Below are 22,616 nucleotides of genomic sequence, written 5' to 3'. Positions count from 1 at the left end.
AAAAATTCAAAACAACAAATTGTTTACTGTTATTAATATTGTTATGCTACATTTAATTTTTAAAGTTATCAAACCTTAATAACACACCACGACACAAGATAAACGTGTAACCCGAAACCGCACCAGTTCATCTAGTTCCCAATTAAGACCATTCTTGTATCTCTCTCTTGCCAATATCACGTATTTTTAATTAGAGCGGAATTAGTAATTGCGTTTTTGGCATATTTGCAGCAGCACCACCACTTTAATTTCGTTCCGAAGAACCCTCCCCACCAATTAAAATTAGCTCTTCTTTAATTAGAAATTCTGTAATTGTCGCATACCCAACATATTTTTTATCAGCCAATTATCTTATTTGATGGAATAATTAGCTAGCACCATAAGTTTATAATAAGATATGTTCCTTCCATAAGTATGAATGGCACCACATATACAAGTTCGTAATGTAATGCTACTGAGAGACTTACAGTACTCGAGATAACTAGTTCGAGAAGGAGAACGACAATTAAGCGAGTCAATTGAAGTCCTAACTACACTCGGTTGGTGGTGGTTAATTAATTTTGCAGTCAGGACCAAGTTCCATCTAGGTCCTATTTAGTCTGAACTTACTAAGCCCATATTTGACAGCAGCGCCCCACTCACCAGGCGTATGTCGCTTTACCCTGAATCTATGATCTCCCTCATTCAATCACTTCAAAATTACAAGCTCCAGTTTCTAAGTTACCAGAGATTAACAAACTTATGGATGGAACATATCTTATAAACTTATCTTATTACTTATGCTACTATCTTGTAGTAGGAAACTACTATCCCCACATTTTACCTCCAAACTGGGATAAGTAATCCTTAATTCTAATGTCAAAAGCCAAGGTTGTAAATCCATAGACCGATAATTCGTGATAAAACAAACTTATCTTCTGTTTTTAATCAGGTAGAATTTAAGCGGGCCTTTCTCTTTCTTTTTGAAAAAACATAAATTTATCAGGTATTATTATTAAGGTAAAAGAACACTGAATACAATACTTAGTTCGTGATGGCAATTACCCTGAAAAACTTTTAAAACTCGGTCGTAATAAATACCTTTTAAAAGTTAATTTCGTGACCAAAATCCTAAATTAAAAAATAAATAAATATTCTTGGAATATTTAAATTTAAATGCCCAGAATATTAAATTTAAATAAATAAATAAATAAGGGTCACGTAAACTTTATTAATTTTAAGTTCCAAGTTATATTAATTTCAAAAATTAGTATTTTAAGTTTTTATAGGTCGATCATGACATGGGATTGATATTTGTGAATTTTTTTTTAAATTTCAAATTTAACGAAGAACTCGTTTGACAAGGGGAGGGGGTTATTTTAGTTTTGTTTTTTAAAGGATTGGTGGAATGATTTTAATATATTATTGTGGTATTACTGTAGTTGGGGTTCAATGAGGGTTTCGTTTCGTGTTACTTTGCCTTTAAAGAATTATATTCAATATTAAGTTAAACCGTAATCTCCATTGAGTTAACTGGTTTTCTTTATGGTGGTATTATGTTGTAGTTTGAAAGTTCTTTTTATTTTTAAAGTTTTCTATGCTTTTTATCTACCCTGACGAGTGAAATAAGGGTGTGTTTTTTCTATAAACAAGTTGCAACGTTAAGGATTGCTTGAAGTGTCACTATTTTCATGGGGTTTTGAGAAAATGCGCTTATTTTCATGGGGTTTTGAGAAAATATTGTTATTTTCATGGGGTTTTTGAGAAAATGCGCTTATTTTCATGGGGTTTTTGAGAAAATGCGCTTATTTTCGTGGATAATTTGAGAAAATGCGCTTATTTTCGTGGATAATTTGAGAAAATGCGCTTATTTTCGTGGATAATTTGAGAAAATGCGTTTATTTTCGTGGATAATTTGAGAAAATGCGCTTATTTTCGTGGATAATTTGAGAAAATACGCTAATTTTCGTGGATAATTTGAGAAAATGCGCTTATTTTCGTGGATAATTCGAGAAAATGCGCTTATTTTCGTGGATAATTCGAGAAAATATTATTTTCGTGGATAATTCGATACTATATATCTACACAAAACATTTGAGAAGAAATTTTGTTATTTTCATTGAAAACGTATCAAAAGAATCTCGCAGAAACCTTTAACAACACAGGAAGGAAATCTCTCCACTGTATGACCCTATCAATTCTCACAATCTGTATCTTGACAGACCAATAGAGAACCGCCACCAAAAAAGAGGCTACCCCATAAGCAGGTAAACCTCCCCCCAAAACCAACCCATTGTGATCGGTTTTAAGAAGCAAAGTAACCAAAAAAAATAAAGCTGATAATAAATCATTTTACAAAATCGGTCTAAATCCAATGATTTAAAACTCCACTCCTTAGTCAACAGTGAAAGTGAACGTTGTTATTTAAATAGCGTGTATTGTATCAAATTAAGCGTGAAGCGTGTGAATAGGCTAGCCAAGGCATGTTTTTCCAATGTAAGTGCTACGCCCATGAACCATTGCGGTTTCTTTTCAAGTCTAGTTGGGAACTTTGAATTTTAGAGAACAGAGTACAAAGAAATTTTACTTGATGGGGGAGAGGTGTATTTACCCCCCTACCCAATTCCCCCCAAAAACCTCTAGAGAGCCAAAGATCTTATCAATATTTTCCAAGCTATTGACAATGTACCTATCATGGATATTAGAAATATGTGAACTTGCATTGCATCATGGGATAAATATCCCATAAATATTATTTCATTTACCAGCACCCCCTGTATTATTAAATATCATAAGTTTATAAGATATGTTCCATCCATAAGTTTGTTAATCTCTGGTAACTTAGAAACTGGAGCTTGTAATTTTGAAGTGAATGAAGTAGGGAGGTCATAGATTCAGGGTAAAGCGACATACGCCTGGTGAGTAGGGCGCTGCTGTCAAATTTGGGCTTATTTAGTAAGTTCAGACTAAATAGGACCTAGATGGAACTTGGTCCTAGCTGCAAAATTAATTAACCACCACCACCGAGTGTAGTTAGGACTTCAATTGTCTCGCTTAATTCCGTCGTTCTCCTTCTCGAACTAGTTATCTCGAGAACTGTAAGTCCATCTCAGTAGCATTACGATACGAACTTGTATTGATAGTGCCATTCATACTTATGGAACGGAACATATCACTTATAAATTTATGGTTAGAGAAGGAAATAGATAGCTACATATTTTGTTGATATCTATGGTTATTCCTGCTGCACTAAAAATCTTTTTTAAAATATATTGACAAGGGTTTTTTTTTATTTTTCTTGCGAAGGGGGAGTTTTTATTTTCAAAGGGCACTAAAAAGTAGCTTTTTTTCTTTGCGTTTTTCCCACGGTTATGTTCGGCCCTCCTATAAAATAGTCTGCCTTTTGATTGGATAGCTTTGTAGGTCGTTGATTTTTAGGGTTATTTTTCAATTAGGGGCTAATAACACCGTGATTGATTTGGATTGAAGATTGTACACTTTTTTTTGAAAAGAAAAGTGAAATTGTAATTGGATTTAATTTTATCAAAGTTGCGCCAAAATTGGCGTTGCCCAACAAACCACCTTATATAATTAGGCTTAAGAAATTTTACGTCTTTAAGCCTTGGGCAGTAAAAATGTTTGAATTTGATTTTTCGTAAGAGACCTTTAAGTGTAAATTAGGCTTAGCATTGAAGGTATTTGAATTAGGCTTAGTTGGATGGGCTTTTGTAAGAGGGAATTAGGCTTAGTAGGATCAAAAGTACATGGAAATTAATTAATTTACTAAGGTTTTTATTACGTAATTAAATGGTTTAAAAGAATAAAATTTAATCTTAACTAAAGGGTTAAAAATAACCCAACAAGGGGCCAGTCTAATAGGGAAAAATGTTTTAAAATAACTTAATTCTGTTTTAATCCTTACGCATAATAAGGAAACTTGAATAAAATTATTTAAAAAAATTTATATATAACTTGTTACAGGGCGGCTCATGGTTTTACATTCAAAATTTAATATTTTTAAGTTTTAATTTTAACTCTTTTAATTTTAAAGGAAAATGATTCACGAATTATAATATTAAACTTTAATGCTTATGTACAGTACAGGGTGTTCCAAATGACTGGCAACACTTGCCCGAACACTATCTATACAATAGTAGCAATTTTTTTAATAGAATATTTAACCAGGGAACAAATTTTTAACATTTACGACTATACAATAATAATTTCACAAACCCTTTGAAAATATAATATTAAAACTTAACTCTATGAAACAATTCGGGTAATAATTTTCCTTTAAATTTTGGCAGGGACCCCTTTATTTTAGCGCGATCTTTTTGGCAACACTTTTATCCTCAATTTTTGCGGTAATAATGGTCTTTGAAATTTAGAAAGTTTTTTTTTTTCTAAAAAAAAAAAGAAAAAAAAACCAGACTAAAAATAAAAAAAAAGAGATTATTATTTTCACTCTTTTGTATATCAAAGACACTGAAAGTTTCTATTCTTTTAGAAGCCTACAAAGGAATTTTATTGTTTTTAAAATATAATAAGAAAATAACCAAAAAAAAGTTACTTTTTATTTTTAGGGGTCCTTTCTTCTAGCGCGGTGTCGGTGATTTAAAAAGAATTATGATATTTTTTTTTGTTTTGTTTTTTGTCCACTGTTCTTGTTGTTAATGATCGCCAACCAAAAGTGATTACCTTGACAAAAATGTCAATTTGATTTTATTTATTATTTATTTATTTATAAATTCAGTTCAGCAGAATTCCTAAGCCTAGATTCAATATAAAAGCTTGCTAAGCCTAATTCATGATACATAGCACTCTATATAATAAAATTTAGGGATCAAATAATCACAACATGTGTTTGATGTTATAGCATTGTTAATTTAAGAACACGTAAAACACAGACGACCTGAAAATATCAGTTTAATTTTCTATTTTTTTTTTCTTTTTATTTTCAATTTTTTTATTTTTTGAAATTTCATAAAAACATTTACTCTTTTTTTGTTAATTCGATTTTGAGCTCCATTAATGACCGCATATTAGAAGATTAAGCAACTTAATAATTTTTTGGGTGGATAAAATTTCAACCAAAAAATGAAAAGGATTACAAGGATATTAAGTGTATATCATTTTCACCCCACAGAACTCAATTCCTATTAGATAGATAAAGAATACATACAGCTACTAGGAATGAATCATTGTGTATCCACAATTTTAATTTCTCAACGTATCTAGGCGGGCTTTATTTATGTATAAGCGAATTTTACCCAAAACGAATTTATAATATATCTCGCAGCCTGTTGCACCTTGCGCCTGCGCGCCTAGGAACTGGCCTTTCTACCAACCAATAAAATTACAGTTAGAAAAACGCCATCTGAATTATCAGGATGGCGTGACGGGTCACGGGGGATAGTAAGTTCTCAAGCCCGGTATACCCACAAAACCCAGCATAAAAATTAACACGGGACGAAATAATTCCTATTAGGTGTATATGTATTCCTACATACAGGCTAGATTAATTATGGGTTCTAATACCAAAATATAATATTATGGGGTCATTTTAAATGGCGGCGTCGAAAATGATAAAGTATATATTATTTGTTCCAATGAAGGTTGTGTTTCTATAGCCTTGTATTTATTTTCTTTTATATCGGATTATGTATGTATTATCATTTGCCTTTAACAAAAAAGACGTATCAACACTTAAGTATATTTTTTTAGGGGTCGACGCCGAATAAGGTCAACCCAACATAATTTGCAATATAAAGAAATATTTATTGGTTGGTGTTATACAGCACACGCTTCTTCGCGGTTGCTATTTATTTTTTGAAGAAAGATGCCTTCCATAAAAGGCGATCTACTTTATTTAGAAATGTTTGTGTTATGTTTGTATCTTTACACCTCCGAAATAAGGTCAAGATATTGATATTATTATTATTATTGAATATAAACTTGTTCATGTAATTTTTTTTTTTTTTTTGAGTTTTGAAATAATTAACTAGGATGTTTTGGGATTTGAACTCGTCTTTATAAATATGTTTTTAACTTTAAATATATTATTTATAATATATTTATTACTGCTTCCGTTTTAAGGAGATAAACTACGTCTTAAAATTACTTGTCTTCTTTATAAAATTATAAAGTTTTGAATAAATTGACTAAATAAGTATCAAAATTTAAAGAAATTAATTAATTTACTAAGTTTTTATTTAGTAAGTTTTTAATTGTAAAAATATACACTTTAGAATTATTTATTATACTTCATTAGTTTTAATTTATGTGCGTTCATGTTATAAACATTGTGAACTTTGATATTCTCGTCAACTATCTATTGATAATTGATATAGCACAACATGTCTATTTAAATTAATAGATTTTTATTTAATACCACAGCCCAATTTGTCAACTATGACTTTATACTATAGCCCCACTTGTCCATTTAAAATTAAATGTATAATTTTTTTAAAAAAAAATCAAAATACCTTGTTAAAATTTTCAAATACAATTTCCGATACTCAACCTAATTTTTTTTTTTTAAAAAAGTCGAATGATTAATTTATAAATATTAATATATAATCCCAATTTTCAAACTGGTCCTAAATTTGATCACCCCGTAACCTTTTGAAGTTAGCCCCAAAGGAAACCGATATTCGAGAGTTAATTTGCACACAATTTCAATTAGTAGAATCTAAGATGCAATCCCTGCTGCAGTATTAAATCAAACCCAGATCTGGTTCCTTTTTTTTTCGATTTTTTTTTTTTTTTTGAATTTTTTTTTTCTATTTAATCTGTAAATGTAGGTTTGTTAGATATGGCCCTAAGTCTAAGAAAGCTGGTTTTTTTTTCTGGAACTAGTATTACTAATTTTACTTGGTAACATACTTATGTAAGTAGTTTTGGAATCGAAGTAAAGGGTAGGGCCGTTTTTAATTGAAGCATGCACAACAAGGCCCAATATTACATTTCTACAACACCACCACTCCCTCGCCTACCTAGCTCCTCCAAGACTTAAGCACCCCTACTCAAAGTGTAAAAGGACACCCATGGTGTCTTCTGAAGCTTCCCTCAATGCACCCACCCACCCTGTATGGGTAAAGATACCAGTACTACAGAAGTGGTGCAGTTTCACTTGGCTTCATTTCCAAGGAAGCCAGAACCATTCTGTCCCAGACACCCTGGTGTGTATGTATGTATGTATGGCTTCAATCCATCGTCGGGTCGGTGTGTCTCTCTCGGTGTGTTTAAAAATGCCCCCGTCAGGTTAATTCCGAGTTCAACCATGGGTTGGGGAATAAGTTTATAAGTGATATGTTCCCTTCCATAAGTATGAATGGCATAACCAATACAAGTTCGTAATGCTACTGAGAGATGGACTTACAGTACTCGAGATAACTAGTTCGATAAGGAGAACGACGGAATTAAGCGAGTCAATTGAAGTCCTAACTACACTCGGTGGTGGTGGTTAATTAATTTTGCAGCTAGGACCAAGTTCCATCTAGGTCCTATTTAGTCTGAACTTACTAAGTTACCCAAATTTGACAGCAGCGCCCTACTCACCAGGCGTATGTCGCTTTACCCTGAATCTAGGACCAGCTACCTACTTCAATCACTTCAAAATTACAAGCTCCAGTTTCTAAGTTACCAGAGATTAACAAACTTATGGATGGAAAACATATCTTATAAACTTATGGATGGTGTTGGGGTTGGTTTGGCAAACTCCGTCCCATTTTGGGCCTCCCATTCAAAACGATTTTTACAACGTTTTCGCGGTGCCATTGTTGGGGAATAGCGTAGTCTGTTTCCCACACTCCCACGGTTTTGTTGCTAGCCCAGACCAGTCGGGGCGAGTTCGGAACTTTGGAGTTGTTTACGATGGCCCTCGGTGTAGGATCCCGGTGTGACTGACTTACTCACTGTCCTCTTGTGCGAGGCCTTGATAATGTCCAGGAAATGATTGGGGCACCGCTTCTTGCAAAGACTCATTGGTTGTTTCGTGTTAGTGGTATCAATAGGGACTTGGCAGTACTACGTCGTGCAACGTCACGTAACGTTACCTGCCACTAGGGCTAAAGAACATTCCAGGAAGAATTATTTATATATATTCCTGATTATTATAATCTCCTTGTCTGCACATAAACGTAGGCACCTCTAGGAATATTTGTGGTTATCACTAGCTTGAGCAAAAGCTGACTGGCAATGTACACACATGAAACGCGGGGAGTGGGGTTATAGTCGGGGTTAAAAATTTGAGAATGGCACAAAACCCAAACCGTAAACCAAAACTCCTGGGATCTTTTTTTTCTTTTGGTTTTCTTTTTACGAGGGTAAGTTGTCGGAAACTTTGAATAGCGAGCGAGTTTAGTTCAAATCTTCCTCCATAAGATTTTTTTTTTTACTTCAAAGTATCTGGGCCCTGATAAAAATCATAAAAACGTAATCCTAAGGTGGAGGGTACGCTTGTTCAGGTGGGCTATAAAATGGCCCCACCATAGATAGAGACAAGTGTTGCCAGCCAGTCATTTGTGAAATTGTGAGTGCAATTCAACCTCGATTTCTACCAACAGAGGTTCGTTCGTACTAAGTAGACATTGTGACCTTTGACCTCTAATATGTCTGGTCAAGGAGGACATTTTTGAAAATCGGTTATGTTCACTAGATAGGCCTTTCAAATGTCTTTAATTTGAAATTGGAGTTATTGAAATCGGGCAAGGCATTGGTGAGAAAAGCGTTATAAAGTTTGTGACCTTTGACCTCTATTATATCGGGTCACGGATGACATTTTTAAAGATCGGTCTTTGTCACTAGATAGACCTTTTAAATGTCTTTGATTTAAAATTGGAGTTATCAAAATCGGACAAGGCATTGATGGGAAAAAAGCCTTAGAAACAGTTTAACCTTTGACCTGACCCCAAAAATATAATTTTTTTTAACTGATTTGGTTTTATTATTTACTTAATTTGCAAATCATTGCATTTAAAAGAATTAATTTTATTGGTCCCTTCTTGGAAATGATTTTAAACACATTTACAATGATCTTAATTAAACCATAGTAACTTTTAATTCCATAATAAAAATAAAACCTTTTAAGAACTGCCAATAAAAACTGTAAGATTTATCAACAGGAAATGAATAGAAAAAGTTGCGAAATTGTCTTTTTATCTGATAAAACTACGCACCACCAATGTTTCGCGCCTTTTGAATTTAAGATATTTATTGCAACCTGCCTCTTGTTAAAAAGAAATAAAAAATAAGGTATTTATCTACAAGATAATAAACTGCCGGTATTAATTTTATTTGTTAACTGTACCTTATAGTGAAAATATTTTTATGAATGAATGAATTTTACGCCCAAAAATTTCTTTTTCAAAGTGAATTCATTATTTTCTTTTCTTTTTTATTGTAATATTTATTATTCGTATTTAACTCTTTCCATTCTATTTATTTTGCGCCAAATTCCTTTGTTGGAATTTTTTCTTATAAATTTTATTATTTAAGAAAAAAAGAAAAGAAAAAAAAATTATTGAATTTCGGTTGAATATTTTATTTTCTAGGACGGTTTTTATTTATTTATTTATTTATTTATTTTTATTATTTTTTTTAAATATATTGACGTTGCGGGTTTAAATTTATTCCAATTTTCACACGAGAATTGTTCACTGATGGACCAGATATTATTTTTATTTTCGAGTTAAACTTTTAAGTTTCTCACGTGAAATTTAAAATAATTTAATAATAAAGTAGCCTAGGCCTAGGAGATAAGTGAATTGACAAAATGAAGTGGTTGAAGGACCAGATATTTAAATGTTTTTTTCAATATTATATTGACAAACCGGAATGGTTGAAGGGCCAGATATTTAAATTTTTTTCAATGTTATAAGAGATATTATTAGTGAATTGACAAAGTGAGATGGCTGAAGGACCAGATACTATTGTTATTATTATTTAAATTTTATAAAACACTGATATCATCCTTTCTTTTAACAATACAAGGAGTTGTACATTATGTAAATATGTCACGTGATTAACAAATGCGTCAGGATCAATGGGTTTTTATTATTATGTACATAGGTCCATGTGGATGACCATTATGGGCGTGGCCAATGAAAAATACGGTATTTAATGTCACATAATTAACAAATGCGTCAGGATCAATGGGCATTTATTATGTAGATGCCCTGTCTATGTGGATGACCATTATGGGCGTGGCCAATAGAAAATTCGGTATTTGCGCATGCTCCCTTTGAAATTAACGAATCTGTGCACGTGTTTTTGAATTTAATTGCACTTTTTGCAAATGGCGGCCCGCGGGCGGGAGATGGTATACTGTATGAAATACAATGTCATCTTTTTAATCTCGCCATATAAAGCCAGCACTGTAATAATAAATATTTCCCAAGATTCAATTTCCTTGAAACTTAATAAATATTACCAAGTAAGGAAAGAAAGGAGAGCGCCTCAATTTTTATCAAGGCTAAGGTTATATTGAGAAATCCAAAATACAAAAGTTATATGGCATTTGTCAATTTTGAATCTCTCGAGTTCTATGCCTAGTGTTTATATTTTGAAATAATAATAATAAAAAAATTTGACACCAAATATGTCAAACGTAAATCAATTTTCTTAATGCAGTTTCCAAACATAAGTTTATAAGATATGTTCCGTTCCATAAGTTTGTTAATCTCTGGTAACTTAGAAACTGGAGCTTGTAATTTTGAAGTCGTTGAAGTAGGGAGGTCATAGATTCAGGGTAAAGCGACATACGCCTGGTGAGTGAGGCGCTGCTGTCAAATTTGGGCTTAGTAAGTACAGACTAAATAGGACCTAGATGGAACTTGGTCCTGCATGCAAAATTAATTAACCACCTGCACCGAGTGTAGTAAATAGGACTTCAATTGACTCGCTTAATTGTCGTTCTCCTTCTCGAACTATAGTTATCTCGAGAACTGTTAGTCCATCTCAGTAGCATTACGAACTTGTATTGGTAGTGTCATACTTATCTTATAAACTTATGGTTTCACATATGGTGGACTGGTAGTTGATAAGAACGAACTACTTTTTTCTTATGAGGCTTAACATTAAGTGTTAATGCGTCATTCTTAATAAGAGTGTCGTAAAACCTTTTTGCAATTAATCAAAAAAATAATAAATAAATTTCCAAGCTTAAATTTATTATTATTATATAAAAAAATAAACGAAATTGCAAATAAGTTTTAGAGTGCATTCTCCTCTTATCTATAAAAAATTGTATAATTTATTTGTAACCAGTTGGTTTCTGTCAAAAATTAGAAATATATGTATATATATATATAAAGATATGCAAATTAGGTTACAGATTACAATCCACGGTAATATTCTTATAATATTATTATATGAATAAATTATATATTTTTAAAGGGGCTGTGAAGTGTAAATTTTGCCATAACAAGAAGTCAGGGGCGTTACGCTGAGCGATTTTCTCGGAAGTGCAAATTTAAAATTATCCATGAAATTATGAATTTCCATAAAACTAATTTGAATTTTTAAATGATTTCCTGTGTGTTTCACTACGCAGATTAAATTAGATTGGTCTTATAATTAGTAGAAGAATCGATTAAAATAACAAATCACTTGATTTTCCTTTTCACCTTTGACCCTTTAATTGGTGTTTGTTAGTCCAACTAAGTTTATCCATTAATATATATTACAAAAGAGTTGGGATAATTTTAGACATAGATACCTTTTTCTATTGACCAATAATTTATATAATACTGACACTTGCACACAAGCAAAACCTTCATATTATAGTCCAACTTATGGTAATAAAATCAACCAGGACATCGCAAACTTTATAATAATATAATATTACACTTATTAAAAATATTAAAAATTAAAATTATTTTGGAAGATATCACAAAACCTTTAAAATAATATTTTTATATTTTTAAACCGACTGTGTTAATCCCAAACAAAAAGACCTACCTATAAATGGCAGAATACATAATCTCACTTAGAACCTAACTCACACAAAGGCGGAAATCTGCCAATACGGCTTTATTTAGTTAGGGGGGAGTGAAATTTATATCCCATCCCCCCACGTGCTCTCATGCAGCCTCTCTCGCGCCTGCCCGACTTGAGAACGTGTTTTTCGACTGCACGAGATCAGATCAGGAATTCATTTTCTAGCTAGAATCCAGACTGTGGTTCAGTTACCAGTCCTCAGTTTACGTTTGAGTTCCATAGTTAAAGGTTGTACGTCATTTTTGCTCCTTTGGTCCGTCCCAACGTTTTGGAAAAATATTGGATTATTTGTTATGTGTTTTAATATATACGGATTACTTGGTTGGTTTGAAATGAATCTTTTTTGTCTTTTAATTATTTGGTTTTTATTTTAATTTGATTCAGGATTAATTTCTTTAGTTATTTTAAACTAAAAGTGTTAATTTCCTTCTTGGTTTTTTGGTTACGGAAAAGTGAACAGATTTAATTTGACATTAGTTAGTGTTCGAACTATTGAACCGGATATTTTTTGGCATTTATGAATTTTTAATCAATTTTAAGCGGTTAATTGTTAAGGTTCATGGCTTTTTTTAATTTGGTGAAAATTACTTAATTTCTGGTGTTTTTTCCGGTTTAATTTAATTTAATTAGTTTTAATTATATTAAGTGTACTTGTGCTTTGAGATTAACGCAATATTTCGGTTAAATTTATTTATATTAGTAGACCAAAATTAGACGTTATTTTAAAACGATATTTAGGAAAAATGTTTATTTCGTGAGGATTTTAGAATTCAAATTTGAAAACGAATTCAAGGTGTAGTTATACTTTGAAATTAGTGCAAAATATAGGTTTAATTTGTTTAAATAGTAGTAGACAAAAATTAGACCTTATTTTAAACGATATATAATGGAAAAATCTTCAAATAATATTCTGAAATATATTTCAATTCAAGTTTTAAATTTAAATTACAATTAAACTAAAATTATGAGAAATTAATTATTGGTTGTAAATATTTTACTTTAAAATGGCTATGTTCCAAAAACCGGGTCCAAAAAGGCAAAAAGAAAAACTAGTTGTTTTCAAAACGTAGCTTCAGGATGTAAATAATATAAAAACCCTCGTGATCTCGTAACCAAGAACTTTTAGCGAGTTTATTTCAGTCAAGTTCAACGTGTAGGCGAAAAGCTAATTATTAAATATTTTGAAGTAAAACCCCTATATTAGAGTATAGAGTATATTTTAATCGGTAAAAATGTGGTATTTTCATACTATAATTTAGTAGTCTCCCCCCTACAATATTAGTTAATATTAATATGCGAATGCGATAGAAGCGCAATTTAAATATTTATAATTGTTAACACGAATCTTTACTTCTTTATAAAATATTATTTTAAAGTTTCAAATAATCCTAAATAGGGGGAAACTACTGTTATAGTATAAAAATAAATTACGAAAAAAAATCGTAGTTCATTGCCAGCTTTCTGCTATATAAGTATATATAATTTCGTAATGTCATTATGAGTGGTGCCCTTGCATGCCTAATTGATTTTTGTAATAATATAATGACTTGTGTCTTAACAGGAAATGCTAGTTTGCTATTATTACTTGGCTAGGCTCTATTAGCTATACCATAAGTTTATAAGATATGTTCCATCCGTATAAGTTTGTAAATTCTGGTAACTTAGAAACTAGAGCTTGTAATTTTGAAGTGATTGAAGTAGGGAGGTCATAGATTCAGGGTAAAGCGACGTACGCCTGGTGAGTGGGACGCTGTTGTCAAATTTGGGTAACTTAGTAAGTTCAGACTAAATAGGACCTAGATGGAACTTGGTCCTAGCTGCAAAATTAATTAACCACCTGCACCGAGTGTAGGGTAGGACTTCAATTGACTCGCTTAATTCCGTCGTTCTCCTTCTCGAACTAGTTATCTCGAGTATACTGTAAGTCCATCTCAGTTGCATTACGAACTTGCATTGGTAGTGCCATTCATACTTATGGAACGGAACATATCACTTATAAACTTATGGATGGCTATCGTTGGTTTTGATCGTCTATTGTTGTTATGCCATGTTGGGTTCACTAGCTTCTTTTTCTGGTGTTTTATGACTTATTTTTAGAGGTTTTTTTCTGAGGGTTTTATGACCTTTGGGAGTTGTTTTATACAGTATGAGTTGAGTGTTTGTTTAAAGTTGGTGGTGGTATAGTCTTGGCTTGGGACTTTGGATTGATTTGGTTACGTTTGGTTGGTTTGGGAACCAGTAATTACCTATATGTGGTACGGTTGTTTTAAAATTTAAGGTCATTGCTTTTTTTTACGTTTCTAGTTTTGTCGGGGTTGGTTTGGTTTTTTATTTAAGGGTGCCTCTTCAAAAAAATATATATTGGCTGCGTCGAAAATATGGTTTTTATTTTTTTTTTTAATTGGAGTTCACTTGGAGTATATGGGTTTTATTCGATTTTTATGTGGAAAATAAGGTTTATTTCAGAATTTAGTGTTAAAAATATGGTTTATTTGAGAGTTTAGTGTTGAAAATATGGTTTATTTGAGAGTTTAGTGTTGAAAATATGATTTATTTGAGAGGTTAATGTCGAAAATATGCTTTATTCGAGGGTTTAATGTCGAAAATGTGCTTTATTTGAGAGGTTAATGTCGAAAATGTGCTTTATTCGAGAGGTTAATGTCGAAAATGTGCTTTATTTGAGAGGTTAATGTCGAAAATGTGCTTTATTTGAGAGGTTAATGTAGAAAATGTGCTTTATTTGAGAGGTTAATGTAGAAAATGTGCTTTATTTGAGAGGTTAATGTCGAAAATGTGCTTTATTTGAGAGGTTAATGTCGAAAATGTGCTTTATTTGAGAGGTTAATGTCGAAAATGTGCTTTATTTGAGATTAACTTCGAAAACGTGCTTTAAAGTCGATATGGACTTTGAAATCGTGCTTTAAAGTCGATATTGAATTTTGACTTCGAAAAACATGCTTTTCGACTTATAAAAACGTGCTGTTGAGTCAAAATTAACTCTAAAAATATAAATTTAGAAAAAAATTAACTTGTCATGTAATATAAATACACATTTAATTCCATCTATAAAATATAACTCAAAAATATTCTTTTTCTATTTTTTCTTTTCCAAAACAGATGCAAGTACAATGGACGTAATAACGAATAATAATCTGAACTAGCCACAAGCGATCTTTTTTTCAAAGTGACGCGACGACATATCATCATCATCCATAGTCTAGCAGCTAGCTGGCGACATCGAAAATAATTAGTAATAATTACCAAGTACAATTACACTCTCTCAAGAAAGTGTACTAAGTACTAAGGTGAAGAACTGAAGAAAGAAGTAAGGACCTACTAGTCTCAAGGGGTACCTGATCATACGTAATGGGTGAGAAAAGAGGATTGAAAGCCCTTCAGGCTTGGTGCCGAAAAGTTACCGAAGGCTACAAGAATGTACGAGTTACTGACATGTCCATGTCCTGGAAGGATGGTTTAGCATTCTGCGCTATTATACATCACTTCAGACCTGACTTAGTGTAAGAATTTATAATAGTTTTTTTTTATATCTTATCTCTACATTTTTTTTTAATCGACTTGATTTAATTTTTAATTTTATTTCTTATTTGAATTACTGATCCAGTTTCACCCCTTTTTTAACTGGGGTTGTTTTAAGATGTCCTTTAGAGGTAATGGGGTGGTTTAGTCTGCTACTACGAACCCTCTCATGACGCGACACCCTCCTATCTGATCTATTACCTCGGGTTTGGCGACCATCCATATTGGATTGAAGTCGTCACGTTAGCTTAGGTCTATATTTAGATTATAAACCAATAGTGACATCCGCTCCGTAGCTCCTCCCTCTTAGTACCACTCTATCTCAGAAGCCTTAGTGTGACGTCACCCATGATATTTGCCCCATAGATTAACCAAAGTGGTGCCAAACATGGTTTCCCACTGCAGGTCAGAGCTAAGCCCATTACGTTTTACCTAGACACTGAAGTCACAATTGGAGATAGCTCAGCTCTATTGTAGGCTTGGTAGGGATCCAAGGTTTGCAAGGGTTGTTGGTTAACAACTTGCAAAAGTCTTAGATTACTCAGGAAATTGGTGTATTCAAAGGTATTGTCAGCTTAAGTTAGGGTTAGGACCCAACATTGATGGGACGGTATGTCTAGAGGACAACAAAGGGTTTCAAAGTTACCATGCAGAAGTCCTTGTTAATTAAAGCCATATCTTAATTAATTTACACGTCTTTGTTGCATCCAAATACCGTCATATCAATGTCCCTTCTGTCGTAAGAAAACAACCCAAGGTGGTGCAGCTCAACACACCAACCAGACTCTAATTCACCCCCAAACTTATGTAATGGGTCTTTTGGAGACAACCAAACCAATCACGTGACTGTTGTTGCCCTAGAAATGTTTTCCCGTTTATCTCTCAATATATAAACCGAGACGGCACCGGATTAAGATTTAAAGGGTATGAGAAGCTTCGTTTGAAAAACCTCTGATTTATATAGCAAAAGATAGAATTAATTACTGTGAATTCAGAAATATCAAGCTTTTAATTCTCCGATTTCTAGTTATTTGGCAATATGCATTTGAAAATGCTTCATATGAAATTATTTAAAATCCACTTTTTAAAAGTCTTTAAGAAAGGCTACAACGTTTTCTTGTTTTTGACGTCACGCACGCGAGATGGTGCCACTCTCTCCGCTATCAAAGCATAGACAGAGCACGAGACGGGTATGGCTCGCGCTCGCTCTCCCTTGTATAGGTTTGCCCGTGTGATGTCATAAACCAACCGAACAAGCTGACAAGACAAAATAATTTATATATCGAAGCTGAGTTTTCGTGATTTTCCAATGGATTTTAAAAATAGAAACTTTGGTTCAATTATATCACAAGGTGAATAATCTAACATAAGATTATTCTACTTGTGATTATATTAAAAACTTTATATTTTGAAAGTAGAGACTTGAAAGTGTAATATAATACCACTTTCGTGCTAAAATATGATATGAAATTGTAAATTCCCATACCCTTTAAGTTCAATTTTCTAATTTTTTTTTTAAATCAAGAAAGCTATATAGTTGATTGAATTTTTTACGATTTTTTCTTCTAATAGATTTAGTGTTTAGATTAAAGCCGGTCCGATCGATTAACCAACTGGTTACTTATTTTTCGTTTTGAGATCCGTAGCTTTTTTCAAAAGTAATTAAGTTCAAAGGTTATTTAGTTAATAAACACTTTTAAGCTTAACCCTAAACGAAACCATAATAAAAGTACTTATATATAATTAAATTAATTTAATTAACTTATTACCAAGGCCAAATTAATTTAATTCTAATGAAACACAAGCCAGTTTAATTAATTTTAAACACAATTCGGTAATTAAACTTTCAACTTAGAGCCTTAATTCCATCTAAGAAAATTCGAACAATAACAATTTTATGGCCAAATTAATAAATAAAAAAATGAATAAATAATTATTACAACAAACATATAATTGTTAGGCTAGTTTTAATAAATAAATTTTTTTTAATTTTAGTTTTAATATATAATTATTTAGGTAAGATATATACGTTATTTTAGGGATTTTTTTTATTTTGAAAAAACCGGTTTTTATTTATGTTTAATATTAATTTTCGGTCATTTCTTAGTGCTAAGACGCTAAAGGACTATATAGTTGTTTACGTTTGTCTTAAGGCAGCCTATATCCTGTTTTGTTGTCCAATATAACCAACCGCTATGACTCGGTGAACTAAAATTCCCCGAGTAATAAATTATGTTTAGATAAAAACAGAAATTATTATATAATTATTTGACGTTTTTAGTTCGTAGTAATTTAAAATTAAAAATTGAAAATATATGTACAGGGTGTTTCTCTTAAGTCTGAATGCCATAGATTAATTTAAGGGGCAGTGTTCTTTGCTTTATCATAAACACCCTGTATATAATATGCATTGTGAGGATAATTTTACTTATTGTAAGAAAAAAATTTAAAGCATTGAGGATATTTTATTCTAGGCCTAGTTCTCGAACTTTTTTAACAGTGGTTTTTTTAATTCTTAGTTACTATCTTTAGAAATACATACGGACTGTTCGAATTATTTTACGAAACCTCAAGAGAAACCCCCTCTGGCTTAGAGCGCAATGAGCTTAGTTTTAAACACAGAGAAATAAGAAAAATTTGCATCTATACTCAATAAGGAAAAAAATGTTTTTTATTTTGTTCGGATTTATTTAGTTTCGAGGTTATGGTAACCGTCTCGTTCTAAAGGGTGGTTGGAACAGCGTGGTTTAATTTAGACTTTTGTTACGAATCAGTTTTTGTAATTTGTGGATTGGGTTTGAAAATGTTTAATTAATTTTAATTGAGGTAGATTAGGTTTTTTGTTACTTTGAATTTAAGGAAAATTCTAATTTTTTTTTAATATTTTTAGTTAGTTTTGGAATGTTTTGTACTTTAAAAATCTTCTAAAAAGGCTTGGAATACTTTAAAAATCTTCTAAAAAGGCTTGGAATACTTTAAAAATCTTCTAAAAAGGCTTGGAATACTTTAAAAATCTTCTAAAAAGGCTTGGAATACTTTAAAAATCTTCTAAAAAGGCTTGGAATACTTTAAAAATCTTCTAAAAAGGCTTGGAATACTTTAAAAATCTTCTAAAAAGGCTTGGAATACTTTAAAAATCTTCTAAAAAGGCTTGGAATACTTTAAAAATCTTCTAAAAAGGCTTGGAATACTTTAAAAATCTTCTAAAAAGGCTTGGAATACTTTAAAAATCTTCTAAAAAGGCTTGGAATACTTTAAAAATCTTCTAAAAAGGCTTGGAATACTTTAAAAATCTTCGAAATAGGCTTAGAATACTTTAAAAATCTTCGAAATAGGCTTAGAATACTTTAAAAACCTTCTAAATAGGCTTAGAATACTTTAAAAACCCCTTCGAAATAGGCTTAGAATACTTTAAAAACCCCTTCGAAATAGGCTTAGAATACTTTAAAAACCCCTTCGAAATAGGCTTAGAATACTTTAAAAACCCCTTCGAAATAGGCTTAGAATACTTTAAAAACCCCTTCGAAATAGGCTTAGAATACTTTAAAAACCCCTTCGAAATAGGCTTAGAATACTTTAAAAACCCCTTCGAAATAGGCTTAGAATACTTTAAAAACCCCTTCGAAATAGGCTTAGAATACTTTAAAAACCCCTTCGAAATAGGCTTAGAATACTTTAAAAACCCCTTCGAAATAGGCTTAGAATACTTTAAAAACCCCTTCGAAATAGGCTTAGAATACTTTAAAAACCCCTTCGAAATAGGCTTAGAATACTTTAAAAACCCCTTCGAAATAGGCTTAGAATACTTTAAAAACCCCTTCGAAATAGGCTTAGAATACTTTAAAAAACCTCTTAAACTAAACGAAAATAAAATATTTTCAACAGTCCTTTAAATCCGGTCTCCCTCCCCTGGTCTTTATAAATAAATAAATCAATATTTATTTTACCGTACCGTTTTGAATACATGATTATTAATAACCCTCCTTTTAAATATTTACCCGTGACCTTTCCATGACCTCTAGGTGACATTACGCAACCCCAATACGAGTAGCACTCGCATTACCGCTTCATAATATTACCATACTTACCATATTTTTGCATTTGCACGTTTCTTTCCAACAGCGATTTCGACTCCCTAACCAAAGATGATATCCTACTGAACAACCGTCTAGCTTTTACAGTAGCTGAGCAGTCATTAGGCATTCCGGCATTACTCGACGCCGAGGACATGGTTCGATATTCGGAACCTGATAAACTCAGTATCGCCACTTACGTCTCGCAATACTATCAGTTTTTCGAGGGCAGAAATCGCGGTAATTTGTTTATTTTAATTAAATGCAGTCTGGAATTGTATTTTATATTATCAGTGGAAGTTCAGCTAGAGAGGTCCTCAAATATTTTATCAATGTTCAATTAGAATTTCTGATAGTTAAGGCCCCAAAGTCAAAGAACTGAGGTTCTTGCAAAAATAGGCATATTGATTCGAAATGTAGACGAAAGTAGGCTTAAGGGTTTAGGTATTTATATGGAAATAGGCTTAACGGTTTAAAATGTAGGCTCTTTTTGAATTGTAGACGAAAGTAGGCTTAGGAGCTTGAATGTAGACTAAAATATGCTTAACAATACGGTTTGAAAAGTAGGCTTAACAACGCGGTTTCAAATGTAGGCTTATCAATAGGGTTTCAAAAGTAGGCTTAAGAATACGGTTTGAAAAGTAGGCTTAAGAATACGGTTTGAAAAGTAGGCTTAAGAATACGGTTTCAAAAGTAGGCTTAAGAATACGGTTTCAAAAGTAGGCTTAAGAATACGGTTTGAAAATTAGGCTTAGTAATACGGTTTGAAAAGTGGTCTTAACTTAGATGAAAATCGTGAAAAAAAGGCTTGACAATTCAAAATGACGGATAAAATTGATCACCTCTACTTTTGGTGACCTTTCCTTGATATTATAAAAAGACAATAACCACCGCGTCATCATTAGGATCGAGGGCCATTAAAGAATATGACAATAATTTCCGATTTAATTTCAAACGTTTCATTTAATTCAGGTACGGCATCGAATAACCTTCACACGAATAAACTTTCAATGAAGAGACCTTTCGCTGATAGAGCTTTTGTACCGCAAGCGCTTCCTGCTAAGGTAAAAATACCGTCGTTGACTTACCCTTATAAGAAACAATACCATTCCTGAAGATAATCTTGATTTTAGGCTTAACGACTTTTTATTCTAATTTCAATATGAATGAGTTTTTGTGATTGTGTTTTTTTTGACCAAAGAAATTAATTGCTAGGTTTGGTTTGGGAACTTATACAATCGGATCCAGCTAATGACAGTATTGTTTTAGAGAAGTGTTTTGTGTTCTTTGAGTGGCTTGGAATTGACGGGTTTTTACAGGTTTTTGAGGTTTTCAGTGGGAATATTGGCGATTTCAGGCTATTAGAGGGTTTTTTGGACAACTATGATTTAGTTTAATAGGTTTTTAATTACTTTATAACAGTTTGATTGGATTTTAAAACTTTAATTTACGAAGTCGTTTTGAGTTTTTAAAAAGTAGGGTTATCTCAACTTATCTGTCAAAGTAGGCTTAGCGTTTTTGAAAGGGAATTTCAAAGTAGGCTTAACGTTTTTGAACGGTAATTTCAAAGTAGGCTTAACGTTTTTGAACGGTAATTTCAAAGTAGGCTTAACGTTTTTGAACGGTAATTTCAAAGTAGGCTTAACGTTTTTGAACGGGAATTTAAAACTAGGCTTAACGTTTTTGAACGGTAATTTCAAAGTAGGCTTAACGTTTTTGAACAATAATTTCAAAGTAGGCTTAACGTTTTTGAACGGGAATTTAAAACTAGGCTTAACGTTTTTGAACGGGAATTTTAAAGTAGGCTTAGCGTTTTTGAACGGGAATTTAAAACTAGGCTTAACGTTTTTGAACAATAATTTCAAACTAGGCTTAACGTTTTTGAACAATAATTTCAAACTAGGCTTAACGTTTTTGAACGGTTATTTAAAACTAGGCTTAACGGTTTTGAACGGGAATTTAAAACTAGGCTTAACGTTTTTGAACAATAATTTTAAACTAGGCTTAGCATTTTCGTACTTTTAAGAAATTTTCCAAAATTCATTAAAATCTTCCCTAATTAATCCTTATTAATTGTTATTTTTCAGGATTAAGTACACACAAACATTTTTATAAAATAAAACACAAAGTAAAAACCGACCATGAATATTAATTATCTAATATTCTGTGCTCAAGTCAACATTTTTATAATCCTGCTTTAAACAAAAACTATTATTATTTTAATTTTAATTTTTATTTTTTTTTAAAAAAAACGAAAAACCAGACTAGTTGAAAAAAACATTTTTTTGCGCATTTTCGTTAATGTTTTGTAGTGTTTTGTATTTTTTAATCATTTTATATACATATATATATATATTATTATATAAATTTGTACATTGTAATGCATTTTGAAAAGAAAAAAATATACATTTTTTTGTATGCAAGAAAAAAAATTTACATTAAATTTTAAATACCCTTATTTGATATCGAGGGGCTAACCACTTGAAAAAAAATTATTCAGAGTGATTGGCCCCTCGTTTGAAATTAATAGGCTTATAATTTAGACCTACTTTCATATAGAACACCCTGAGCTAGTACAGGGGAAGCCAGGAAGTTGGGAAATATTTTAATAAGGTCTTACTTAAACCGTATTAGTTAATTTTAAATAAATTACATATACAGGGTGTTACAAAATGGGAGGGTGATTGAACCGAAGTCCGTAAGTGGGATGGGTGGTTGGTTCTATGGGAAATCAACTGAATTTTGAGAATCGAAAATGTTAAATGTAACTTCGATGACCAGCCCTTAGATTTTCCACCTAACACAATTTATGAGCATTTGTGTTTTATGAATGACCCCTTAGCATTGTCTATTCAGTTTCATACAACTTAAATTTTACGGGGGTCATCCCTAAAGCGCTCAAATCAATCATAATTTATAAACTGTGGGTCTACGCAACTAGGCATAAATTATAGATAATTATAGTAGGAAGCAACCTTAAAAAGGGTAAAATTTGCATTGGAAACGTGATTCAATTCTATCGCTTCC

The 22,616-nt window shown here is 31.9% G+C and overlaps 1 protein-coding gene and 1 long non-coding RNA gene across 4 annotated transcripts in view; both read left to right on the top strand.

Moving 5' to 3' along the window:
• The window catches only part of MICAL-like (protein), a 41,851-nt gene that overhangs the window by 13,380 nt on the left and 5,855 nt on the right, over window positions 1–22,616 (top strand). The window contains exons 1-4 of one of the 3 annotated variants that reach the window (XM_089854436.1): window positions 12,077–12,207; window positions 15,097–15,497; window positions 19,639–19,829; window positions 20,562–20,653. In XM_089854436.1, the coding sequence (XP_089710562.1) occupies window positions 15,346–15,497; window positions 19,639–19,829; window positions 20,562–20,653 (435 nt within the window). In that variant the 5' untranslated portion in view covers window positions 12,077–12,207; window positions 15,097–15,345. Of the gene's footprint in view, window positions 1–12,076; window positions 12,301–15,096; window positions 15,498–19,638; window positions 19,830–20,561; window positions 20,654–22,616 lie in introns of those variants that run through there. The other 2 variants (XM_089854434.1, XM_089854435.1) reach the window with 2 other exon arrangements.
• On the top strand, window positions 20,660–21,777 carry LOC149618272 (uncharacterized). The gene is made up of 2 exons (XR_016375266.1): window positions 20,660–21,096; window positions 21,130–21,777. It is a non-coding gene; the product is annotated as an uncharacterized LOC149618272 (long non-coding RNA).

The sequence above is a fragment of the Phalangium opilio genome, unplaced genomic scaffold (genome assembly GCF_054372755.1).
Source record: "Phalangium opilio isolate 3A_F unplaced genomic scaffold, DU_Popi_V2 ptg000209l_1, whole genome shotgun sequence".
Lineage (NCBI taxonomy): Eukaryota > Metazoa > Arthropoda > Arachnida > Opiliones > Phalangiidae > Phalangium > Phalangium opilio.
Note: the sequence above shows the minus strand (reverse complement) of the source record. Positions and strands in the feature narration are given on the sequence as shown.